A 25,453-nucleotide genomic window follows, 5' to 3' on the forward strand; every position below is an offset into this window, starting at 1 on the left:
GACACACTTTTTCAAAGTCCCAATCTGCTGTAGAACCTGTACTGATTCTGCATTACTCTCCGCCCCCCCCCCCGTGGCCCTCCTAATACGTCAGCATAACTCCTCTTAGCAACCACCTCCATTCTATTAGCTACTTCCTCAGTCTTAGCAAGGATCTCTTTCCCAACTTGCTCCAGTTTGTCAACCAGCAGGGCTCCTGCTTCATCTATTTTCGTCCCTAGAGAACTCGTTCCCTTATGGATTGCAATCGCTTCATTCACCTTGACTATGCAGCCAGAGCAATACCAGCAACAGCCATCATGCTTTACGGCAGTTAGTAACTTCCTAAACGTTGCATTAGTTAGGCCTGTATCCTCCATATCCGACGTCTCCCTGCAGTAATCACATATCAAACTCATGGTTGTTGTTGTGAAGTGCAGACTGTTAGTATACCTGTGTTTAGTGTGTTAGTTTACTTGTGTCTAGTGTGCTACTGCTAGTTTACCTGTGATTAGTGTGTTAGTTTACTTGTGTTTAGTGTGTTTACTTGTGTCTAGTGTGCTAATTTACCTGTGATTAGTGTGTTAGTTTACCTGTGATTAGTGTGTTAGTTTACATATGTTTAGTGTGTTAGTTTACCTTTGATTAGTGTGTTAGTTTACTTGTGTTTAGTGTGTTAGTTTACTTGTGTTTAGTGTGTTAGTTTACCTGTGTTTCGTGTGTTAGTTTACTGTGTGTTAGTTTACTTGTGTTTAGTGTGTTAGTTTACTTGTGTTTAGTGTGTTAGTTTACTTGTGTTTAGTGTGTTAGTTTACTTGTGTTTAGTGTGTTAGTTTACCTGTGTTTCGTGTGTTAGTTTACTTGTTTTTAATGTGTTTGTTTTGCCTTTGATTATTGTGTTAGTGTACTTTTGATTATTGCGTTAGTTTAGCTGTGTTTAGTGTGTTAGATTACCTGTGTTCAGTGTGTTAGTTTACCTTTGATTAGTGTTAGTTTACTTGTGTTTAGTGTGTTATTTTACCTGTATGTTAGCTTCATTATACCTGTCATACTTTTACTTTCTTTTTTACCTTTATTCTCTTCGACACTGATCGGTTTGTTAGAAGCTTGGGCGGTCGGTCACGTCCTTGGGCATGCACTGGCTCCTGAATGTATCTGAACTTACTCCAGTGTTAGTCAAGTCTGGTCTTGAAAGAGTTCACACTTGGTGCCATCACAACACTCTGGCAGATTGCTTCAAGAGTTCACAATAATCACTGAAAAAGTTTGCCCTCACAGTTTTCTGAACTTGTGGCTTCTTCAACTTTGAGCTGTGACCCTTTTTGGGGCAGGCATTTGCCAACTCCAGGTTTGGACACTCTACTGAATAGTGTCCTCTGAGATATTATAAACTTCAATTAATGTCACTCCATGCCTGTACTGTATGTAGTACGGTACGTATAAGCTAAGTAGTTGCAGGCATTCTGATTTCTCTGGGTAACTGAGATGCCATTGTGCAGGCACCAGTTTGTTGTCCCCCCCTTGTACATTTTCAATCAACTGATAGTCTCTAGCATGTGTTGGGGACCAGACGGGGAAGCACCTCACTCTTGAGGGTCGTTATGTGGGACGGACTATCTAGATATCTTAACAGCCTTCTTATATGACCTACACTAGCTGAAGCTAAACACTGTGTTGGGCTGTATTGTAGTATTATACTGTATTGTGATTGCAGGAAAGCTGCTACTTGTGGAGGCCATTGTCCTGGGACGTGATAAGATTGTGGATTTGTTGCTTAAAAATTGTGCTGACCCTGAAAAAACTGACAAACTAGGTAAGGTTGTCTGTCTGCTTGCACGTTCAATAAGTGTCCATTAAAAAAGAAAAGAATTCACATAAAAAATTATCAGTTTTCATAAAGAAAAAATAATTAAGTATTAGTTTTATTTGATAGTGTTTATTTTCATGACAATTCTCCATCTATTACTTTACATCCACAGGAAGAAGTGCCTCTACATTGGTTCAAAAGCCTGAATACGCTTATCTAAAGGCAAAATTTCAAGGTGGGTATGGTTATACAGTACGTGTGATGTGAAGATTAGCCCTCCCACTAGTATATCTTCAAGGTTAAGCACCCTAACAGTAATCTAACCCAAACCTATTCTAACCTAAACCTAATCTTAATCTAACATAAACCTAATTTAACCAAAACCTAATCTAACCCTAATCTAACCTATTCCTAGTCTAAGCCAAACGTAATCTAACCTCTCACCCCCCCTAGGTAGTGTTGGGTGCTTAATCATCAAGGTGATACTGTATAATATTTATTAATGCTGTATAGTGCTTGAAACACATGTCCTGAACTACAGTACCGTACATATTTTCTAAGTGACACCTACTAGTTTAATATTATTGAGCTACATTCACTCCAAATATTCACAAAACATTTGAGCGCTCTTTGAAAATGCGATAAACAAAATATGATTCTGTTGAAAACACCTTTATGTGGCTACTAAGATCCCTGTTGTCCTCATAAGGTTTAAGTATTAACATATGCAGTGTTGACATTCATGTCACTTTCCCTTTCCAGGAATTTTACCTCTTGTGAATGTTGAGGTCCACCTGTATTTTTTCCTCTAGTGAAATAAGATATACAGTTCCCTACACTTACACCTGATAAAGTGGTTGGTGCATTTTGTGAGATGTGGCACTCTGTGCAATGCTTAGCTAGCATCCTTAGTCTGTCTACTATTGCAAGGTTCCTTATGGTCATTTCGGGAATTTTTATTACTTTTACTTTTATCGTCTTCGCCACTGATCGGCTCATTCGCAAACTTGGGGGCGTCTGTCGGTCACATCTCTATTATGCACTGTTGGCAAGTAATGGGAATGCACTAGCTCCTGAATGTATCTGAACCTGCTCCAGTGTTGGTCAAGTCTGGTCACAACATTCTCTGGCAGGCTGTCCCAAGAGTTCACAACTCTCATTCCGAAAAAGTTTGCCCTCACAGTTTTCTGGACTTGTGGCTTTTTCAACCTTGAGCTGTGACCCCTTATGGGACGAGCGTCAGGGCCGGATTAAGCTTAATAGGGGCCTGAGGCACAGATCAACTTGGGGCCCCTTCCCTCAAGGTATATATAAATAAAAAGAACAAAATATACCCAAATTTATCAATGATTTCATCAATATTAAGCTTCTGCAAAATAACACATTTAATGTTCATAAGAGACAGAAAATTGAGATGTTGCTAGGACATCGTTGAACGAAGTTCATGTTTTATACGCTTCTACGCTTCAACTTCGAGAATGTTTGGATTTGGGGGCCCCTTAGAGTCGGGGGCCTGAGGCCAGTGCCTCAAATGCCTCATGGTTAATCCGGCACTGACGGGTGTCCGCCAGCTCCAGGTATGAACACTCAACTGAGTAGTGCCCTTTGAGATGTTTTTAAACCTTAATTAGGTCACCGCTTGCCCATCTGTACCACAATATGAACATAGACAATACAACACTTTAAACTCACAACACAAACATTGAAATAAACAGGGGCAAGTGCTATGGAAGCCTAACATATGATAATGTTGAACAGGACCTAAATGTTTGTTTGAATACCTATTATGTGGACAGTGCCAATTACCTTGTTCTGTGGCATTACTGTGTCTGTTGGTGTCCAGAAAAGAAGTTACAGAAAAAGTCACAAGTTTGGCTAGGAATGATCACTAGATAGCAACATAGAGACACATCTTTTAAATTGTCAAAATAATGTTAGGTTCAGGGATAAGTTAAGGTTAGCTTTGATTAGGTTAAGGTTAGGATTAGTTAGGTTAAGATTTAGGTTAGGCTAACTCTCATCACTGTGGAGCTGCTAAACTTTCCCACCCTGGGATATATAGATAGATATTTATTATTCAGTAAAATCATCATAAAAATTTACATTGATTCAGCAAGTACAGTACTGTATATAGCCAATGTATATAGGTATACAGTATACATAGAAAGTGCAGACATACAGTATATACATAGAAAGTGTAGTTATACAGTATACATAGAAAGTTCTAGTATACAGTATTCATAGAAAGTGCAGGTATAAGAAGAATGGTAAACTAATTCGATTGACCAAGGATTGCCAACAAAGCCATATGATGCTTATTTCCAGTAAGGTAGGGGGTGTTTGTCATGTAACCAGGGATACAGGTCATTATGAGACGAGGCAAAAATGGGACATGTGAACTAAAGGACTAACCAAACCTTAAAAGCTTTGTCCCGATATAAGCAGTAGACCATGATTGTCTTTCACATTCATTCTGCTATACTGTACTGTATAGTGATTACCACATTTCCAGATGTCTACTCTCAATGTCATTGCCAAAGTGCATCAGAGGAGTTCTTGGACCCAGAAGGATACATTGACACAGCCTACTTAAAGCTTGGAAAACTTGGTGAAGAAGTGAAGATAAACTGTTCACTTAAAGACAGCAGCAGCTCCACCTGGGTCTGTACCAGGGGTGGTAACTGGGTATTGGTCAGGTGAGGCATTGTCAGGTGGATGTAGACTAAATTTCACATGACATCATATTATTATTGTTGTAGTATATCAACTGAGTGTACATGTATTATTTTATATAACCATGAAAAAAAAAAAAATGGTGGTACTGTATGTACTTAGAAAACAATCATTATTTAATATATTTCTAGTGTATGATATTGTTAAATGATTTCATTACTAATAAGAATTTATAATGCAGGTACAAAACTAGCCTACCCCACAACTTAGTCGTACAAGGGTTGTTTATGTTAGGCTTGGTTAGGTTAGGGTGGTTTAGGCTAGGCTGTGTTAGGTTAGATTTGGATGGGGATTAGGTTATGTTGAGTTAGGTTAGGTTTTAGATTTGGTTAGAGATTAGGTGGTGTTAAGTTAGGTTGGGTTAGATTAGACTGTTAGAGTATGTTAAACTAGGTTGTATTAGGTTATGTTCAATTAGGTTAGGTTTACTGATTACATTAGACTGTGTTAGGTTAGGCTATGTTAGGTTGGGTAAGGTTAGACAATGTTAGGTTTGATTGGGTTAGGTAAACATAAGAACATAAGAAAATAAGGAGTCTGCAATAGGCCGGTTGGCCTGTGCATGGCAGCTCCTGTCGAGAGTTACTACCACTCTCTATCATCCATGAATCTATCTAGCCTCCTTTTGAAACTTTCCAGAGTTCCCGCACTTACTACAAAGTTGCTAAGCTTGTTCCACTCGTCCACCACCCTATTTGTGAACCAGTTTCTTCCTATCTCCCTCCTAAACCTAAACTTATCCAACTTGAATTCGTTGCTCCGAGTCCTATCCTGCTCGGATATTATAAGAACTTTATCTATATTCCCTTTAGTGATTCCTTTCACCCACTTAAATACTTCTATCATATCTCCCCGCACTCTTCGTCTTTCAAGGGAATGCAAGTTAAGTTTCTTTAACCTATCCTGATATGGAAGGTTTCTAAGTCCCGGAATCATTTTTGTCATTCTTCGCTGCACCGACTCTAGTGAATTTATATCCATTCTATAATAGGGGCACCAGAACTGAACCGCATAATCGAGGTGCGGCCTGACTAGCGCAAGATATAGTTGCAATAAGACCTCTGCACTCTTGTTACTTACACTTCTAGATATAAAACCCAATACTCTGTTTGCCTTATTTCGAACATTAATGCACTGTTTTCTAGGCCGTAGGTCCGGGCTTACAAGTACCCCTAGGTCTCTTTCACAAGTCGACTTCTCTAGGTTGATGTTGTTAAGGCTGTATACATTATAAGTATTTGTTCTTCCAATATTAAGTACGCTACACTTGCTGGTGTTGAATTTCATTTGCCATTTTTCAGACCACCCCTGCAGTTTATTTAGATCCTCCTGTAATGCATTTGCATCCTGCCCTGAATTAATTTGCCGCCCTATTTTGGTGTCATCCGCAAACTTGCTTATGTCACTGCTGATCCCAGTATCTAGATCGTTTATGTAGATTATGAACAAGAGTGGGCCTAGTACTGACTCCTGGGGAACCCCACTGGTTACACGGCCCCACTCAGATTTAACACCATCTACGCTGACCCTCTGCGTTCTATCGGTGAGCCATGATTTTATCCAATTTAAAACTTTCCCCTTTATACCATGAGCCTTAATTTTTCTCAGAAGCCTCTGATGCGGTACTCTGTCAAATGCTTTGCTAAAGTCTAAGTAAATAACATCGTAATTTTCGTCATTATCTACTACTTCGAAGACTTTCCTAAAAAAACGTTAGCAGATTTGTGAGACAAGATTTTCCCTTTGTAAACCCATGTTGAGAGTCGTAGATTAATTTGCTTTTCTCTAGATGCGATCGGATGCTATCTGCTATAATTGATTCAAGAAATTTCCCCACTACTGACGTCAAACTGATCGGCCGGTAATTTGACGCTGATGCTGCCTGTTTCCACAAGTCTGGCACAACTCCAGTGTCTAATGATTTTGTAAATAAGTTTACGAGGGGTCCGCTAATCTGTTCCCTACACTCTTTCAAGACTCGAGGGAAAATTTCATCCGGCCCTGGGGATTTTGTTTTCTTTAGTTTATTTATCTTCTTAAGAACATCCTCTTTTCTGATAGTGATATTCTTTAATTTCTCTTCTTCCTTTCCCTTAAATATCAGTTCCACCTCTGGAATTTCATCGCAAATTTCTTCCGTGAAAACTGATAAGAAGTAGCTGTTCAATGCTTTGCTTATTTCTTCACTGCCATTTATCACTTTTCCCCTCCATGACTTTAAAGGCCCAACTTTGTCCTTGACCTTTGTCCTATATACCTGGAGGGAAGAAGTGGGAACTCAGGTAGGTTGGTTCACTTCACCTTATACCCCCAAAACATATTAGCTTACCTACATTATTAGCTAGAGGGAGTATCTGTTAATTACAGCAGGTAGTAGGCAGCTACCAAACAGGGAGGTACTACCGCCTGGGAAGATATTGGAAACATAATGTGTTGTTTAATGGTAGACCCTGCTGCCATATGGCTTCACAAAAATTGTGACCAAGTCCCAGGTTGCTGATCTGACTTTCTGCCTCATTTACACACAATTGCAGGGTCTCAATTGTTTCTCTTACTATTGACAACACAACATACATACTGTATATTGTTTCTCACTATTGATCTTTTTTTATTATTTGGATTTATGGTTCTTTATTATTATTATTATTATTATTATTATTATTATTACTGTATTATCATTATTATATTTTTATTATTTAATTAAAAATTTTATTTACTACTACTATTACTACCACCGGTACTATTTTTATTATTACATTTTTGCCCCCCCAGGCCCCGTTGTTGGTCAGTGACCTGTGCCCGAGTGGGCTAATCCCCGTAAAAAAAAAAAAACAGTTTCGGGTAATGTTGTCGACTGCACTCACTTCACCTCATTAACACGAGTAACTACTAATGTTATCTAAAAGAATTCTGGAGACAGGGAAGTGGTGCTTGGGAAGATAGGGGTAGGTGGAGACTTGACAATATGGCAATTAAAAGTCTTGAGATTTTATTTCATTACCACAAATTGATTTTTTTTTAATTATAAGGCAGACACAACTTATACTCCCTCCCTGCCTATTTTTATTCTTCACAACTGTACCTAGGTAATGCTGTCTATGTTGCAGATCTCTAATGCTATTTTGACTTTAAATCTACAGTGGCTGTGAAAAGAAGAATGTTTCTGTAACTGAATCCACCTATAGCCATACAACTGAAACCTCTTTAAGTCGTGATGATGGATTGGCTGTTACCTTAAGTCCTGATAATCAGTTATTGGTGTGCATTAAGGAATCCAAGTGTATCACTAATTTAATTTTAATTGAAACATGCATGAGGTGCTACGAGTTAAAACAACACGCCACCAGGGTCAACAACTGCAGACAACTTTGCTATGACGTAGCAAAACAATGTTCTGGGCCCTGGAATGATTGCAAAGACAAACACTACCGTCTAGGCAAGTGCTATTTTTCTTTGGAAAACTAGAATTAAAACTTGTAATATTTAAAGCATCTGTGTTTCTTGTGTACTTTCTATGTAAATAAAGAGAAGCATTTTTATATGGTTGAAACTAGCCTTGACAAGTTAATTAATTAATTCAAACATAACACGACTATTCCAATAAATATACATATAACCTTATATAATTTTCAATGTACTGTATCTCTCTTTCTAAATAGATAAACTTTTTGAAGCCATCGAGACTAACAACATATCCGCTGTCAGAGATCTCCTGGAGGAGGGGGTTAACATCAACAACATCATCAAGGGTACAGTACCCCACAGCTTGACACTCCTCATACTTTTAAGTTTTGTTTAACTTTTTTAGATCTTCATCTTTTGATGTTACATATATAGCATTAGACCCAATTCTGTCTTGTTCACACATCACTTCCCCTTAACCCCTTTCTCAAACTCCTTCCTGTTGGTACAGACTTTCAAATAATGAGAAGTACAGTACAGGCTATTGCTGGTAATGTGGTGTTGGTAGTAGAGGAGAATTGGGTTGTTTTCTGAGTACAGTACTATAATTGTTGTCACTACAGGTATGACTCCTCTCGTGCTGGCAGTAAAGCTGAACCAGATTGCCTTAGTGAACCTTCTCCTCACACGCTGCCCGGACCGTTCTCTCAGTGTCACCACAGGTTAGTTCTGCCTCTTTGCCTACAACCATATGCCACACATCACACCACACCACACCATCCCATACTATGCCAAACCATACAACACCACACCATGCAATGCCAAACAACACCAAACCATACTTTTACCATTTGCCAGGGGGCTGGTCTCTTAACTAAGGGTGAGACCACAAAGAAAGCAGGTTACCCGCTTACCGGTTTCCAGCACCAGCAGTCACCACTGGTAGGCGGACACAGAGGATGCAGGTTTATATGCGAGTTGTGGTTGAGCTGTTGTACTGTAAAGATGTCTAGCTTGTCATTTGATGAAGATTTTCTTCTGCTCGATAGTGCTTATGCAAAAATCAGGAGAAAAAGTACTGGAATACATGAAATCAATCGCAGTCGAGAAAATTGCGGTGAATATCACCATCTTTTTAGTGAGCTAAAAGGGGACCCAAATAGGTTTTTTCAATACAATACACAGGCAGTCAAAACCTCTACTTCCACCATGACAAGATATTAATATAAACACCTCACACAACTAGCACTGACTCAACACGTCCAACTGCACGGGCAAGTGAGAAAAGAATGTTTTGTTCATTCCGGTAAACTTGTCAGCGCGGGCAACCAGTGCCGTCGGGCTTCGACATGCTTCTACTGTGTACGGCCGTGCTTGATAGCATGGTCACATTCATGACTTAACAGTGGCGGTCGACACTGGTAACTAGCTAGCAGGTAACCTGATTTCTTTGTGTTCTTACCTTAACATCTGTACACACATCCCCACTTGACCTACGAATGCATTCACAAACAATTGAAATATACATATACAGGTACTTATTTAATAAGAATACCTGTTTGGTGTAACCAGATCACCTAAAGATTAGGCATCCCAGTTCATTTCACCTGAAGTTTAACCACCCTAGTGCTATCTATGGGAGCTAAGTTAATGTTAGGATAGGTCAGGGTTAAATAAGCTGAGATGCCTTATCTTCAGATGATTGATGTAACCTAATAGGTCTCCCAATTTACTCTTACCTGAAGTGGTACCCACAGTCAGTTCCTAACCTTCAGTGTCTTCCTCAGGAATGAATGCCACAACAATTGCTCAAAATGAAGAATACACAAACTTGACAGATATACTTGAAGGTAAGTCTTGATCATATGGTTGCTTGTACAGATTAGGTTAAGTTAGCATTTGGATAGGTTATACTGTACAGTACTCCCTCTTTATCGACGGGGGTTACGTTCTGTAGACGGCCGTCGATAAAGAAACCGTCGATACCGTGATGGTTACGTAATTTTTCTAACTATTATTAGCATATGTTGAATAAATGTACCTTTAAGCATTAATGCGTTTCCTTTACACATAACCTTAAATAATAGTGTATAAATAATAATATAATAAGTGGACAAAAATACTAGCAAACTTACGATTTCATTTATTGAAGTGAACATCGGTCCTTACAGTAAACAATACAGTGTACAGTATATACAAGTGTGATGATTGAGGCTTATTAAAAGCCTGACCAGTCAGATGAGTATGATGAGTCAAGGTCTGCATCTTCTTGAGGGGTGTGGGCAGGTACTGCGTCTTGTTGTTGTGAGGTGCCGGCAGCTTCTACGTCTTGTTGTTGTGAGGTGTCGGCAGCTTCTGCCTCCTGTTGCAGGATGCCGGCAGGTTCGGCGATGGCAGGCACTCGGCGACTGAAGAAGTTGGTGATGGTGGTCTGTGCTTTCTTGCTTCTCATTTCCCTCTGCAGTTCTATATATGGCAACATAACATTTTCAATAGCTCTCTTTGCTTTAAGGGACCTATCAAGGGAGGGATCAATGTCATAGAGACGAGCAGAGAGGGCCTTACTCATTCTTATTACTTCACCAAGATTATCTAAAGTTAAGTTCTTATTTTCATCATCACTCACTTCATCTTCTGTTTCATCCTGCAGCTCCACTAATTGTTCTAGTTCATCACTTGTAAATGGATCCCCAACATTTCCCAATAACTCTTCTTGCACCTCTGCCGCTGTTAAGTCAGAGAACCCTTCACCTCCAACTTCATTTGCCATAGTTATTATGTTGCGTAACTGAGGCTCGGCTGTTGGGAACCCTGTGAATGTTGGGACAATTTCAGGCCACAATTTTTTCCAACATGATCGGACACAGTTCTGCGACAGTTCATTGTGGCTTTCAGCGATGAAGTTTATGCACTGTGCAATATCAAATTTCTAACACATTTCTCTGGGTGTCACATCAGCATCCTTATCAAGGCACTCACGAATCATGCTGAAAGTCTTCTCTGCATATTTAGCCTTAAACACGACAATGACTCCCTGGTCCATTGGCTGGATGATGGAGGTGGTGTTTTTTGGCAGAGTTCAAATAAAGCCAAAATAAAAATCCGTCTAAATAATCCGTCGATAATCGAAACCGTCGATAAAAAATCCGTCGATAAAGAGGGAGTACTGTATTAGGCTTCAATTTCAATATGTTAGGTTAGCATTAGGTTTGGTTATGTATTAATTTTGCGTTAGGTTATTGACATGACAGTAGGACAGGTTCTCTGACAAGTCCCAGGTGTGTCAAGTTCATATCCTTGATATAACAGAGGACTGTCCCATTAGTCTGTTACACTGCAGGTTCGTGATGTGACAGATTGAAATGGTCTATGACACTTGGTTTATAACATGATAGTATGCCCAGATATGTGACATCTATAAGTCTTGATGTGACATGTGTGGCACAATGCTGGACTTTTGACCCTGGCTGGTTCCAAACCTAGCCTAACCTAACTTAACCTAAGCTAATTAAAATTAATCTTGCCTAACCAAACCTTACCTAACTTAACCTTACCTAACTAAACCTAACTTAGCCTTACCTAACTTAAACCTAACTTAGCCTTACCTAACTTAAACCTAACTAAACCTAACCCTAACCTAACTGAACCTAACCTATTATTGATGTATTTTGAGATAGTGAAATAATAATTAATAAGCTCATACTTTTAAAGACTTTTGACAATATTCTTGATGTCTTACAGATCAATCTTGGTGTCAGTATTGCCCACCAGAGGAAAGATTGTACGTATATTAAAGAATTTATAGATACTGTACTGTATTGTATACTGTATATAATTTGGGGGGAGTTCCAGTGTTGTGAAATTATTATAAAAAATAATAACTACAGCACTGTTTAGAGAATTTTATAGGGTATTTTTTTTAAGAGATCTCAATTTATTTTATAATTTTTAGCTACAGTATACAGATTTTTATAGGATTATTTTTGTTGTGTGTAATTACAGTTTTGTGATTTTTTTTCTAATTCTAGAAAACTTAGAGTATTCTGTTACAACTGCTATACGTATCATACAACTGCTAGATTTCATACAGCTGTCACATGTATCATACCGGTACAATTTTCATGTGTCTTACAGGAGGTGTGTGGAACAGGTGCCTTTGAAGCTGAAAGACAAGAGTAAATTGGTTAATATTACTGAGGAACTGGATGATTTAGAGAGCGAGTTTGTGAATGATTTCGAAGCAGCTGGGAGCGTTGAGAAGAGACAAACAATAGCAGAGGTAAATATATTGAAATTGTTAAAGAAAAGTAGCATTATAAGTTAATTAAGATTTACATATAATATAATTGTTGAAGAGATAGAAAAAACCACAGGTACCAAGATGGTTAGTTAACATTTAAGTATAGTTTACATAAAGGGTTCTTCCTCTAGGATTCCAGTTGCAGATTCCTGACCTTAGCTAAACTTTTACTTTTTTTTTTACTTTTATCCTCTTTGCAACTGATTGGGTCGTTATCCCCTTGGGCGGTCAGACACATCTCTGTTACGCACTGTTGGCAAGTACTGGGCATGCACTGGCTCCTGAATGTATCTGAATCTGTTCCAGTGCTGGTCAAGCCTGGTCTTGAAACAGCTCACACTCAATGCCGTAACAACACTCTTTGGCATGTTGTTTCAAGAGTTCACAATATTCACTCTGAAAAAGTTTATCCTCACAGTTTTCTGGACTTGTGGCTTCTTCAACCTTGAGTTGTGACCCCTTGTATGGCGGACATCCACCAGCTCCAGGTATGGACACTCGACTGAGTAGTGCCTTTTGAGATGTTTATACACCTCAACCAAGTCCCCCCTTGCCTGTCTATAGTATAAAGCTAGGCAGTTGCAGGCACTCTAATCTCTCTTGATAGCCGAGGTGCCAAAGTGCAGGCACCAGTGTGGTGGCCCTCCATTGGACTTTTCATTCAATCGACAGTCCCTAGCATATCTCGGGGACCAGATGGGGTGACAGTACTTCAGGCAGGGAAGCACCTCACTCTTGAACATCGTTACGAGGGATGGACCGTCTAGTTATCTGAACGACCTTCTTATAGACCTAATAACTTGGTTGCTTGATTCACCTTCTTCTCACAATGGCCCAAGAACTTCAGTTCATTGTCAACATACACACCCTGGCCCTTTTCACATTGTTTTTATTAATGCAGTTTCTTTGTCCTGTTGGGACATATGATACGCCTCTAAAGCATAACTGACACCTTTGGCCATTTTAGTTGTGAATAAATATGTACCTACACATACACAGAACCTAACCTAATGCTAACTTAACACTAACCTAACCCAACACAACCTAACCAAACCTAACTTAATCTAATGAAACCTAATGATAACCTCAGGTTAATCTAGCCTAACACAAACCTGACCTAATGCCAACCAAACCTCACTATGAACTAAGATAACTCTAACCTCACTTAACCTAAACCGAACTCTACCTAACACTAACCTTCCCGAACATGAACCTCACTTCACCTAAGCTAACATATTCCTAACCTCACCTAACACTAGCATAACCTCACCTAACACTAGCATAACCTTACCTCACATTAACCTCACCTTGCCTAACCTAATTTCCACAGACATACATGAAGACTGTCTTAGAGGTAGTGGACAGGTCAGAGCCAGAGACATGGGTTAAGGTTGACGAGGAGACATGTGCCAATACTTCCACCAAGCTACAGAAGAGTGTTACTAGAGCTGCTCTCGCTATTGCCTCCACCCTACAGAACTCCACTATCACCATTCCTTCATCATCTACATGTGAGTCTCTCCCTCCCATCCTTTACTAAGATTCATGAGAAGAATAGATTATGTTTGGTGCAGGTATACATACAATGTATAAGTACCTAGACAGTGCAGGTATACTATACAAACAATGTACCTCGACAGTGCAGGTATACTATACAAACAATGTACCTCGACAGTGCAGGTAAACTATACAAACAATGTACCTCGACAGTGCAGGAACAGTATACTGTACTATAAACAATGTACCTAGACAGTGTATGTATACAAACAATGTGCCTAGATGCTGCAGGTATGCAGTACTGTACAAACAATGTACCTAGACAGTGCAGGTACAGTATATAAACAATGTACCTAGACAGTGCAGGTACAGTATATAAACAATGTACCTAGACAGTGTAGATATGCAAACAATGTACCTATGCAGTGGAGGTATACTGTACAAACAATGTACCTAGACAGTGCAGGTATACTGTTCAAACAATGTGCCTAGAACCTAGACAGTGTAGGTATACAAACACTGTACAGTGGAGTATGCTATAACTAATCTAATTGGTTCTAGAACCTTGTTCGTTATAGCATTCGTTCGTTATAGGATTAATCCGTTCCAGGCCCCCAAATACAACCACTTAACACTGAAAAATATAATATAAAATTGTAAAAATTGTAAAAAAGTGCATAAATATGCATCTAAACCCCTGAAATAAAGAATATCAGTAATACTTGTAATAAAAAACAATAAATTAGTTAAAAAAAAAAAAAAAAAATTAAATAATGTTCGTTGTAGGAGTTTCGTTCGTTATAGCATTCTCAATTTTATAGGTAAAACCGTTTGTTATAGGAATATTCGTAGTAGGATCCGTTCTTTATAGCATACCCCACTGATACCTAGATAGTGCAGGTATACTGTACAATGTACCTAGACAGTGCAGATATAATGTACAAACAAAGACATAATTGTTAATGCATTTGTGTTGTTCTTGTTCTTGTATTTACAGATACAACAATATCACGGCAAGATCCTAGTTATTTCACACCCGAGAATCGCACATATCGACATCAGAACTCACCAAATACGGTTATTGAACTGCCAGAGAACTTCTACGAAAACTACATAGACGAAGATGGCCTTCTTACTGTCATTTTCTATTCCTACAATGACCTCCACTGCGCTACTAATTCCATTCCCTGGTGAGTCAAGCAATGTGGAGTATTAAATATGATAGAGAGGCATTGTGGAGTGTTAGCTTACAGAGGCATTGTGGTAGCTATTGGTTAGGTTAAGTTAAATTAAGTTAGGTGTGGTTTGATTAGATTAGTGTTAGGTTAGATAAATTCAGAGTACAGTAGTTAATATTCATATTCAGATGAACGTCTTTGATTATTTTCAATGAATGACCCGACCTGACCTCTCTACAGTAACCCCAATGTAACTGTGCCCTCCCGTGTGTCGAAGGCGAATCAGGTCAACAGCGTGATAATTGGTGCCACAGTGACAGAGAGTGGTGCTTGGACGGCAGGTAAATATCCACTGTCTATGTTTACCTCTTCCTCACTGTTACCTATGGTCAGCTGACAGTATTTTGTGACGGTTTGATTTATGAGCTGACTGAAAAGTCCCTGTGCACCTGCTGTAATTGACAATACTGTGTACTATTCTTCCTTGTTATATCTATATTGTTATACAGCTTGTTCTACTTACAGTAAATATTGGATATGTTGTCTACTTCCATCATTAACTATGACTGTTTCCAATATTTGCTGTAAGTAGAACCAGGTACAGTGTAGGGTATCGAGATATTAATGTTGTCTAGCACTCAGGATGGAAGGAAACTCTAATGTGGTTTTCTTGTATAATATAAGTTATATGATAGACAGTCTGGTGCTGGAGGTGTTGCTTGTTCAGGAAGATGGGCAGAATGAGAGTTGGTTGGTGAGGAAGCTCAGAGAAGGACAGCTGTTGGGTCGCCATGCTCGCTGGCGGGAGCGAGGACCGCCAGGCAGGCGAGGAGAAGCGAAGGCAGCCAGGCAGCGGCGGAGGAGGAGGAGGAGGTGTTGCTTGTTCAAGAAGAATGGTCAGAATGAATCTCAATGGAGAGACAGAGCTTATATACCCAGCAGCCGCTATGAGTCATGTTGGGAAAACCCAGAAAGTCGCCGGTTCCTAGTTCCGTTGCTAAGATACGGTAACATCTGGTTGGTTGCTAGGGAAGGCGGTAGCAGGTGGTGGCTGTGGCTACGCAGTTGTAGGCAGTTGTAGGGGAGACGTCCACTACAACAGCATATCCTTAAAATTCCCGTGGGTTTGGGTCTCAAAATGGCCGCAAATAGACAAATCCGCGAATATCATTTGCTGACGGGGGGGAGGGTACATTTTTACTCTTGTGCAAAGAAATGTACATACCCTTTACGTTTTGCCCTTAGGACAATGGACAACAGTATTGTTGGTGCACAGGGGACTTTTCGATCACCCTGTTCATGAGCTGAAGATGATAAGTTTATCTAAGATGTCTTCATAAAACACTCGCCTCCTTTCCTGAGAGTCGCTGATTTGAGTCTGGGGAAGTGGGGTTACCTTGAGTCCAGTGCAGTACAGGCCATACTACCTCATTGTGTACCAAAGACTTAGTATGGGATGACTCACTGGCTGGTAGCCCCTTGGGTTATACTATACGATATCTTTGTGGTTTGTGTATTATTATCAGTAAAGTCTTTGAAATTATAGTCTCAGGTCTCTCTCTTTTTCTCTGTGCTTTGTCTCCCTCTCTCTTTGTTTTCCTTCTCTTTCTCTATGTGTTTCTTTAACTTAATCTAACCTAAACCTAACCTCATCTAAACTAACTAAACAAACTTAAACTAACCTATCCTAATCTAAACTTAACCTAACCAAATCAAACTTAATCTAAACCTAATTTAACCTAAAATATACATAACCTAACCTAATCTAAATCTAACCTAACTTCAGTCGACGGAGAGGGTGTAAGAATCCACTTTGATCATATCTACAAGAACGACGACTCATACAACCTTGGAAAAGCAAGTTGTGTGTGGTGGAATGAAGACACTAATAGGTGGTCCAATGAGAGATGTTCACTCATATCCCAAACAGAGAACTACACCATATGCACCTGTGACCACCTGACTAATTTAGCTGTTATTATGGATATTCATGGTGTGTTGGACGAAAATATTCAGGTGAGTTTGAGGTTATGAGGTCGATATCTGCATCTACGTATCAACAGGTGTTATAGTTATGTATCAACAGGTGTTATAGTTATGTATCAACAGGTGTTATAGTTATGTATTAGCAGGTGTTATAGTTATGTATCAGCAGGTGTTATAGTTATGTATTAGCAGGTGTTATAGTTATGTATCAACAGGTGTTTTAGTTATGTATCAACAGGTGTTTTAGTTATTTATCAACAGGTGTTTTAGTTATTTATTAACAGGTGTTATAGTTATGTATCAAATGTTATAGCTATGTATCGACAGGTGTTATAGTTATGTATCAACAGGTGTTATAATCATTCATGTATCAACAGGAAATCCTTAGGTGGTGGACCATCATAGGCTGCAGTTTATCCATGTTGTGTCTGACAATGTGTATTACGTGTTTGTCTCTGGCAGTGAAGGCAATTAAGGTAAGAGATAAAGATGTTGATGCCCTTTTTTTGTTTGTTTTTTGTCTTGCAGTGTGTGTGTTGTTTATTGCTCTTGGAGATTGTTTTGTTTACTGTCGATTTATTTACCTTTTGTTTACAAGAACCAAAGTGGAAGTTGTATCATCTCGATCCACCGTCACCTGTGTGTGTGTCTACTGGTGGCCGAGCTGGTACTCCTGTCGGGGCTGGACGCTACTCATGACACCATCGGTTGCATAGTAGTGGCCGCCCTCCTCCACTACTTCTTCCTTGCCACCTTCACCTGGTCTGCCATCGAAGGTGTCAACTTGTACCTCATGCTTGGCGCAGTGAGTATAATAGTAGCATGATGTAGTTATATGTAGTCTTTATATATACTGTATATATATTTCATGTAGATCCACAATGGAAATGTGGACAAGATAAATCTCGATAAAACCACACAGTGTTTCCCTTTTCCTGTGTGGTTTTATTGATACATATTAAAGGTGGCTATAGATACATGTGTCCTCCTTACAGAGTTTAAATGCATTTGTCAGCTGACCTGCATGTACTGCAAGACTTCAGATATTTTCTTTTGACATTGTGTGATTGCTTGTGACATTATATTTTTCGATATATGTTTTAATAACATCTTGAATTGTTCTTAATGACATCATGTGGTTTCTTTTGACATTTTGTGTTTTCTTATGAAGTCACATGTTTTATTATGAAGTCGCCTGCTTTCTTATGACGTCATATGGTTTTCTCTTGATATCATCAGATTTTCCGAACGTTTGAACCGGTGAAGTACTTCTGGTGTGTTGGCTATGGCTTCCCCCTCCTGTTTGTGGGCATCACGCTTATAGCAACACAGACACATGGCTATGGTACTGAGAGAGCGTGAGTATTTTGATGCCTTGATGGATCAGCTGGCTTTTTTCTCCTCGGACTCGTGTATCTAGCAACACACTCCTTCTTGCTGAAGTGTTCTTGTAAATTCACAGGTGATTAAAAATTCCCTGTGCACTTGTGAAAATGAACAATATAGTTGTTCCATTTTAATATGTACAGTGTACTGTACTTTGTTATGATGCCTTATTCTACTGAGTAAATGTTGGAAATGTTATCCACTTCCTATATTAACTGCTACCACTTTCAGTGTTTGTTGTAAGTAGAGGAAGGTGTGTAATAATATAGGTATAACAAGGAACAATGATAGTTTTCATTTTTACAGTTGCACAGAGACTTTTTGATCATCCTATGTTGGTGCCAATCCTTTGATGACTAAGTATTGTGTTGCTTTGTCTTCTCTCAGGTGTTGGCTGGAACCTAAAGGGTTGATCTGGACCTTCGCAGGACCTGTGGCTATCATAATGCTAGTAGGTTATATCTTCTAAGTTACTGAAGTATGATTTGGCATCACCTTAAGATTAGCTCCTAATTTATTGTATCTGAAGGTAAACCACCCTAATTTTAACCTAACTTGATCCAACTTGACCTAACTTAATGCTAACCTAATACCGTACAACTTGACCTAACCTAATGTAACACTGACCTTATGCAACTTTACCTAACCTAAAACTTCATAACCTAATTTGATTAACCTAACCTAAGTATCATTAGCATGATTAATCACCAGGTGAAATAAACTGGGGGCTAATCTTTATGTGATCCACAATTTCTTCCCCTCACCTGGTGAAAATTGTGAGCCTTGAGTGTGTGTGGGAGGCTTCAGGTTAGGTTAGATTAGGTATGTCAAAGATAGCATTACAGTGGTTAATCTTAAGGTGAAATAAGCAGGTTAGATTACGTTACATTAGATTATGTTAGGTTTGGCATTACGCTGGTTAATCTTAAGGTCAAATAAACAGCTGAGGTGAGGGAAATATTCTGCAGGTGATACAATATCTTTTTGTCTCTGCAGGTGAACCTGACATTCTTCATGTTCGCTATGAGGGTGGCATGTGGGAAGCGTCAGATCGGGAATTCATCTATCAAGAACAGTCGTGTGAAACTCAAAGGCTCCTTCGCCCTTATTCTGATCCTCGGACTTACCTGGATCACCGGGTTCTTCTACGTAACCAAAGGTAAATACAGGTACATCTTGTCATCTTGTTATCGCCAGAGGTTTAGTTACAGTATCTTTTTTTTCGTAATCAAGGGTGACGTGTTATCTTTTTTCATAGCCGAGGGTGACACATGTTATAAAACTTCACAAGGATGATGGTTTATTCAGTAACTCAAGTTGAGACTCCTTGAGGATAATGGTTTAAGTTTTAGCACTGAGTAGGATTAGTTAATCTATATATCCTTTGGGGATCAAACCAATGTCCTCAAAAGGTTATAGCTTAAAGTGTCCTCCTCAAATAGTTAAAGCTTAAACCATTGTCTTCAAAGGGTTATAGCTTAAAGTGTCCTCCTCAAATAGTTAAAGCTTAAACCAATGTCCTCAAAAGGTTATAGCTTAAAGTGTCCTCCTCAAATAGTTAAAGCTTAAACCATTGTCCTCAAAGGGTTATAGCTTAAAGTGTCCTCCTCAAATAGTTAAAGCTTAAACCATCGTCTTCAAAGGGTTATAGCTTAAAGTGTCCTCCTCAAATAGTTAAAGCTTAAACCATCGTCCTCAAAGGGTTACAGCTTAAAGTGTCCTCCTCAAATAGTTAAAGCTTAAACAATCATCCTCAAAGAGATATATTTACATTACCACCATCACTGAAGAAGTATCTGTGGCAGCATTATTAATACCAACATGTTTATATTATGATCTGTATAGTGTATCTCTCTCTCTCTCATGCCCCTCAGGTTCACAAGCTCTCGCCATCATCTTCACCATCCTCAACTCACTGCAGGGCGTGGGCATCTTTGTCACTATGGTGTGTTTAAATGAGAAGGTACTTGAGGCTGTAACATCTATCCCCGCCATCAGGAGAGTCTTACGATCGGTAGGTCTTTTTAGAATGGCTCTGTTTTGTTTTTACTCCTTCATGCACAGAGGTCCTGGGAGCATGACCAACAAAGATTCCGTCATTCTCTAATCTAACCTAAATCTAACCAAAGGTAACTTATTCTTGTTAAAGTTACAGTGTTCATTTTTGGTGGATATCAACGAAATATGATGCGAGAGGCTCAGACAATGACACAAACGATGTTGCTCTTTCCAGTATATTTTCGGGACCTTCCGTGAAAAAAACAAAACATAACTTGTGCATTCAAAGTGGCGCTTTATTCCACAACTAACACAAAACATAATACAACATATTCACATAAATATGGGATAACCTAGTTTATATCTAACAATTCTAACCTAAATTAACCTAACCTAACTTGACCTTAAGTTAAACTAATGTAACTTATCTTAGCCTAACTTAGCCTAAACTAACCTAAGCTAACCTAATCTTACTTAACCTGACCCAATTTAACCTAACATATCCTAATTTAACATAACCTAACAAACCAAACTTAATCTTTACTTTGTTTTTGTTGTTAATGATATTTTTAGTAGTAGCATTGGTGTTGTTGATACAGGGTGTTAATCTTTTTTTCCCACAGATCAAGAGAGAAAGTACCCCAGATAAACAACCTAACCAACAGAACATGGATCACACTGAAGAAGTCATGCAATTAGGCAGCTAATACCTCTGCATTCACGATTATACTTGCTGATGCTCCCCCCAACCACCTCACCTAACTGACACCAAAGTTACCATGGCTAAACCTTTGTATATATATATTGAATCTGTGTAACCTATGATTTTCAGTTGTAATGTACAGTCAACTACTAAACTCCGTTAACCCACTCCCCTGAACCACGAACCCTAAGATTCAGACTTGTGAATCCGAAGCAGTGGTCGGATACATTATTCTGTGATTCTGTCCGTAAATGTTTCAGATTCGTGGGTCTGAATCTCATGGTTCACGGTTCAGGGGAGAGGCGAATGGAACTTCAGTAGTCGGATGTTCTTTATCAAGTAGAATTTTTAGTTCTATGTGTGTGCATTATATTTTATTGTGATAACAAATGAAGGAATGGTATAGCAGTGTAATAACCCTTTAAGGATAATGGGTTAACCTTTTTTGATGATGTTTTTAACCCTTTCAGTAACTACATTTAAAGCTTTCTTCTTTATGGTGTTAAACCAGCATCATCAAAGTGTTTAAACCATTAATTATCATCAAAGGGTTAAACCATTATCATCAAAGGGTTAAACCATTATCAGCAAAGGGTTAAATCATCTTCATCAAAGGGTTAAGGATGAGAGAGAGGATGGAGGTTAAACCTCTGACACACACAGGTATGGTGAAAACTCGTTGTTAACCAGGATTGTGTATGAAACAGTACAATTTCAGTGAATAAACTCCATTTATAGACTCCTCAGAGTATTGAATAACATGAATATACAAATGTATATAGTTGCATGATTGTCTGACTGACTGACTGACTGACTGTTATGCACTTTGCATGAAATTAAGCTGTATAAGGTTTTCATTTGAAAGTGTATAAGAAGCAGTAATGAAGGACAGTTACCTAATTAGTCTTTGTTATACGTGTTGGATAGTAATTTGATGTAGTGAAGGCCTTGATGTTACCTTGACACGAATTGATGACCATACAAGTCATTAGTATGAAAGTTGTTGTAAATACTCAAGATGTCTCCTGTTTTGCTTATATATATATATATATATATATATATATATATATATATATATATATATATATATATATATATATATATATATATATATATATATATATATATATATATATATATATATATATATATATATATATATATATATATATATATATATATATATATATATATATATATATATATATATATATATATATATATATATATATATATATATATATATATATATATATATATATATATATATATATATATATATATATATATATATATATATATATATATATATATATATTGTACTGTATATTATAAATGTGTTTGTTTGTTTTGTAAGTAAGTTTTCATTTAGTGTATTTATCTTGTATCATAGTTGATTTGTGTTGTTTATACATGCAGGGCCGGTGCAAGATGATTTGGCGCCCTAGGCAAGCCTTTAGATGTGCGCCCCCTTGAAAGTTTTGATAAGCTAATGTAGGTACAGTAACCCATGACTACATTGTTTTCATCTTGTGGCTTTATTACTTCACCCATGCAAATAACCAATTATTGTTATTACATTAAGTCAATAAATCCTTGACGTAAACTTCAGAGGTCAGGTAACCTTGCCTCATCCCGACAAAGACAGGGAAGGGGCGGCTCAGCCGCCCTGGCAGTAAGGGAGGGGAGGGGATGGTGGGGTTGGGAGAAGGGTTCCTCAGATGTCAGCCTTCAGGTCACTGCTCGACAGTTCTCCAGGCCGCCAAAGATAAGGACCCGGGTTAGTCCCTCCGGGGGGTTAACGAATAATATTAAAAAAGAAAACACAGTCGGCTACCGTCTACCTACCCTCGCCTCCCTCCGACCCCCCCCCCTTCTAACATCCTGCTCCGACCCTCCACGGCTCCACCACAGTGTCCACCACAGTTTTCCCTTCATTTTTAATTTTATCCAAGTTTGCCCTGAATTTGTGGCGCCCCCAGATGTTGGCGCCCTAGGCGATCGCCTAGTTCGCCTAGTGGGTAGCGCCGGCCCTGCGTATAAGTAACTGTTGATTTGAGTTTTGATGTTATTATCAGTATTATTATTATTATCATTGTTGTTATTGTTATTATTATTATTATTATTATTATTATTATTATTATTATTATTATAATTTCAATTATTATGTTTTATTTCCACCACCTTGTACACTCATCTCGTCCTTTTTCAGTGTCCTAACCTAAAACGAAATGGGTAATAGTTAAGACCATTTGTGCACATTTTAACATTACTGTAATGGCTAATATACATTCACTAAATTACTGTACATCACATAGAAATAAATAACATCTTTTGGTAATCTTATATTTAATAAGGAGTAAAATCACAAGCGCCATTGTTGACATGCGGTGACATAGAGGAACTTTCTGATGTACATGTACCAGATACATTATATAATTTATTGTTCAAATAAACCCAAATATACCTACTTAACCTAACTTAAACTTGAGCTTCACCTAAACATTTTATTATAATTATGATGAAGTTTAGGTAGATTACTTTGGTTCTATTTTATAAATGATAGATTATAAAATGTAGTGGTACAGGTATCTGGTGCTTTGATATATTCCCAGTTAGGTCGAATGAAAGAAGAGTAAAGTAGGAGGAAGAGTAGAAGAGAAGGAACAGTAAGAGAAGAAGGAAAAAATGTATAGTAGAAGTAGGAGCAATCAAGTCAGTGTTCAAAGAATTACTTACTACCTCAGAGGAAGGGTTACATCATACTGTGACACTCAGATAATTCAAAACATCCGCGCGACTGAAGCCGGGTGTTTTGTCTTATGCGAAGCGATAAAACCTATGAACAACCTCTACCCTCTACAGGTCATTGAATAATGAATGTTCATAATTATGCATCCATGGTTGTAAGTTATTAATTACTTACTCTAAATTATACAGTATGTAAATTATACCGGTTACAGTGTGTGTGTGTGTGTGTGTGTGTGTGTGTGTGTGTGTGTGTGTGTGTGTGTGTGTGTGTGTGCGTGCGTGCGTGCGTGCGTGCGTGCGTGCGTGCGTGCGTGCGTGCGTGCGTGCGTGCGTGCGTGTGTGTCATACCATAATTGAGCTAATATGTTCTACTTGTCATGAAAAAGGTTCAATGTTTCAAGACTGATTCACTGTATTCGACACATTGAATCAGTTTTCCAAGACAGTGACTCCCGTTCTCTTCCCGGCAGTTCAACTATGGCAGCTACTGGTCAGAACAGTTCTTCAACAATGCTAAGTTCGTGGGAGGAGCAACAGATGGCAGCAAAGGTGTGACCTTCATGGTGTACCAGCGGCTTCACCTGCCCCTCACTTTCCTTAAGTCCTGGTTCTTCTTTGAGGACGTCATCTTCGCCATGGCCTCCGACATCACCCTGCCAGCCTCCAATCACGCTACTGATGGCGATACTGTCATTACCACACTTACCCAGGTGTTTCCCTCGTGTGTGTGTGTGTTAACATGAGAGAGAGAGAGAGAGTGAGAGAGAGATAATGTCATCACAAACCAGCTGCATATTCTCATTAGTTATTCCTCGTCCTTCTCCTCAAGGTTGCCTTCGAGGGGGAATACGTGCTGGGGAAGGAAGGGGGAGAAGCTGGGGATGGGCCACCACCAGGAGGACTCCCCGCCTGGCTCCACCACCGAGATGTGGGCTACGTGTTCCTTCATGACCAACAACACCCTCTCTTTACCCCCGCCCTTACTCACACCCACGAAAACAAGGATCTTAATGTGTTCATGTAAGTTTGGGCTCTGGGATGAGGGTATCATCAATCTGTCTGTATGTATGTCTGTAGGATAAATCATATTCATTTAGGTATTTGTATGGAGAACCTTGTCTTCAGTCTGCCTTGTTTTTTAGTTTAGTCTTTCTCCTTGAGGGCCTGTCTGTCAATCTCTATCTTTCTATTCATCACCCCAGCTTTATATCTCTCTCTACACCACACTTACCAGGCTCCTCCTCCCCGCAGTGCCTGGCTGGTCCATGGGTTATACCACCCAGGCAGGTCTCTTGACCTACGCTGTTCTGCCAGCCTCTAACCTCACCAAGACCCGGGCCTTCGCTGCTGACCCCGAGGTGGAAGTCATCTCCCAGACGAGTGACCTACACGTCGTCTGCTACCATCTCTCTCAGGTGAACCAATCATATCAAAGGTTTTAATTTAAGATCACCTGAAGATTAGACCCCCAGCTTATTTCACATGAACCACCTGAATGCTATTCTAACCAAACTCAATCTATTCTAACCTAATCCTGCTAAGTAACATGAGGGTGTTTAAATCTTCAATTGAAATATTATTGTGAGTGGAGTCCCAGAAAGTCAGTCAGACGGAGCTGAAAATAGGAAAACACCTCACAAAATGAAGTTTTAGAATATTGGTACATGAGGTCTTGGATATGTCAGCTGTCCCAAAGGAATGGACAAGGCGGGGGAGGGGGGGGGGGAGCAGTT

The 25,453-nt window shown here is 39.0% G+C and overlaps 1 protein-coding gene across 5 annotated transcripts in view; it reads left to right on the forward strand.

Annotated features, from left to right (window-relative positions):
- Window positions 1-25,453, forward strand: part of LOC121864261 (adhesion G protein-coupled receptor L1-like) — a 39,126-nt gene that overhangs the window by 13,245 nt on the left and 428 nt on the right. For 2 of the 5 annotated variants that reach the window (XM_042363344.1, XM_042363343.1), the window contains 22 exons: window positions 1,694-1,792; window positions 1,959-2,021; window positions 4,299-4,482; window positions 7,660-7,955; window positions 8,179-8,268; window positions 8,545-8,643; window positions 9,709-9,771; window positions 11,663-11,702; window positions 12,056-12,200; window positions 13,552-13,732; window positions 14,716-14,908; window positions 15,137-15,237; window positions 16,683-16,912; window positions 17,260-17,358; window positions 17,481-17,687; window positions 18,122-18,240; window positions 18,656-18,719; window positions 19,265-19,427; window positions 20,143-20,282; window positions 24,191-24,430; window positions 24,550-24,740; window positions 24,972-25,135. In XM_042363344.1, coding sequence (XP_042219278.1) covers window positions 1,694-1,792; window positions 1,959-2,021; window positions 4,299-4,482; window positions 7,660-7,955; window positions 8,179-8,268; window positions 8,545-8,643; window positions 9,709-9,771; window positions 11,663-11,702; window positions 12,056-12,200; window positions 13,552-13,732; window positions 14,716-14,908; window positions 15,137-15,237; window positions 16,683-16,912; window positions 17,260-17,358; window positions 17,481-17,687; window positions 18,122-18,240; window positions 18,656-18,719; window positions 19,265-19,427; window positions 20,143-20,282; window positions 24,191-24,430; window positions 24,550-24,740; window positions 24,972-25,041 — 3,077 coding nt within the window. In that variant the 3' untranslated portion in view covers window positions 25,042-25,135. Of the gene's footprint in view, window positions 1-275; window positions 313-1,693; window positions 1,793-1,958; window positions 2,022-4,298; window positions 4,483-7,659; window positions 7,956-8,178; window positions 8,269-8,544; window positions 8,644-9,708; window positions 9,772-11,662; window positions 11,703-12,055; window positions 12,201-13,551; window positions 13,733-14,715; window positions 14,909-15,136; window positions 15,238-16,682; window positions 16,913-17,259; window positions 17,359-17,480; window positions 17,688-18,121; window positions 18,241-18,655; window positions 18,720-19,264; window positions 19,428-20,142; window positions 20,283-20,889; window positions 21,710-24,190; window positions 24,431-24,549; window positions 24,741-24,971; window positions 25,136-25,453 lie in introns of those variants that run through there. The other 3 variants (XM_042363345.1, XM_042363347.1, XM_042363346.1) reach the window with 3 other exon arrangements.

Source organism: Homarus americanus, unplaced genomic scaffold, assembly GCF_018991925.1.
Source record: "Homarus americanus isolate GMGI-L3 unplaced genomic scaffold, GMGI_Hamer_2.0 scaffold26351, whole genome shotgun sequence".
Classification (NCBI taxonomy): domain Eukaryota; kingdom Metazoa; phylum Arthropoda; class Malacostraca; order Decapoda; family Nephropidae; genus Homarus; species Homarus americanus.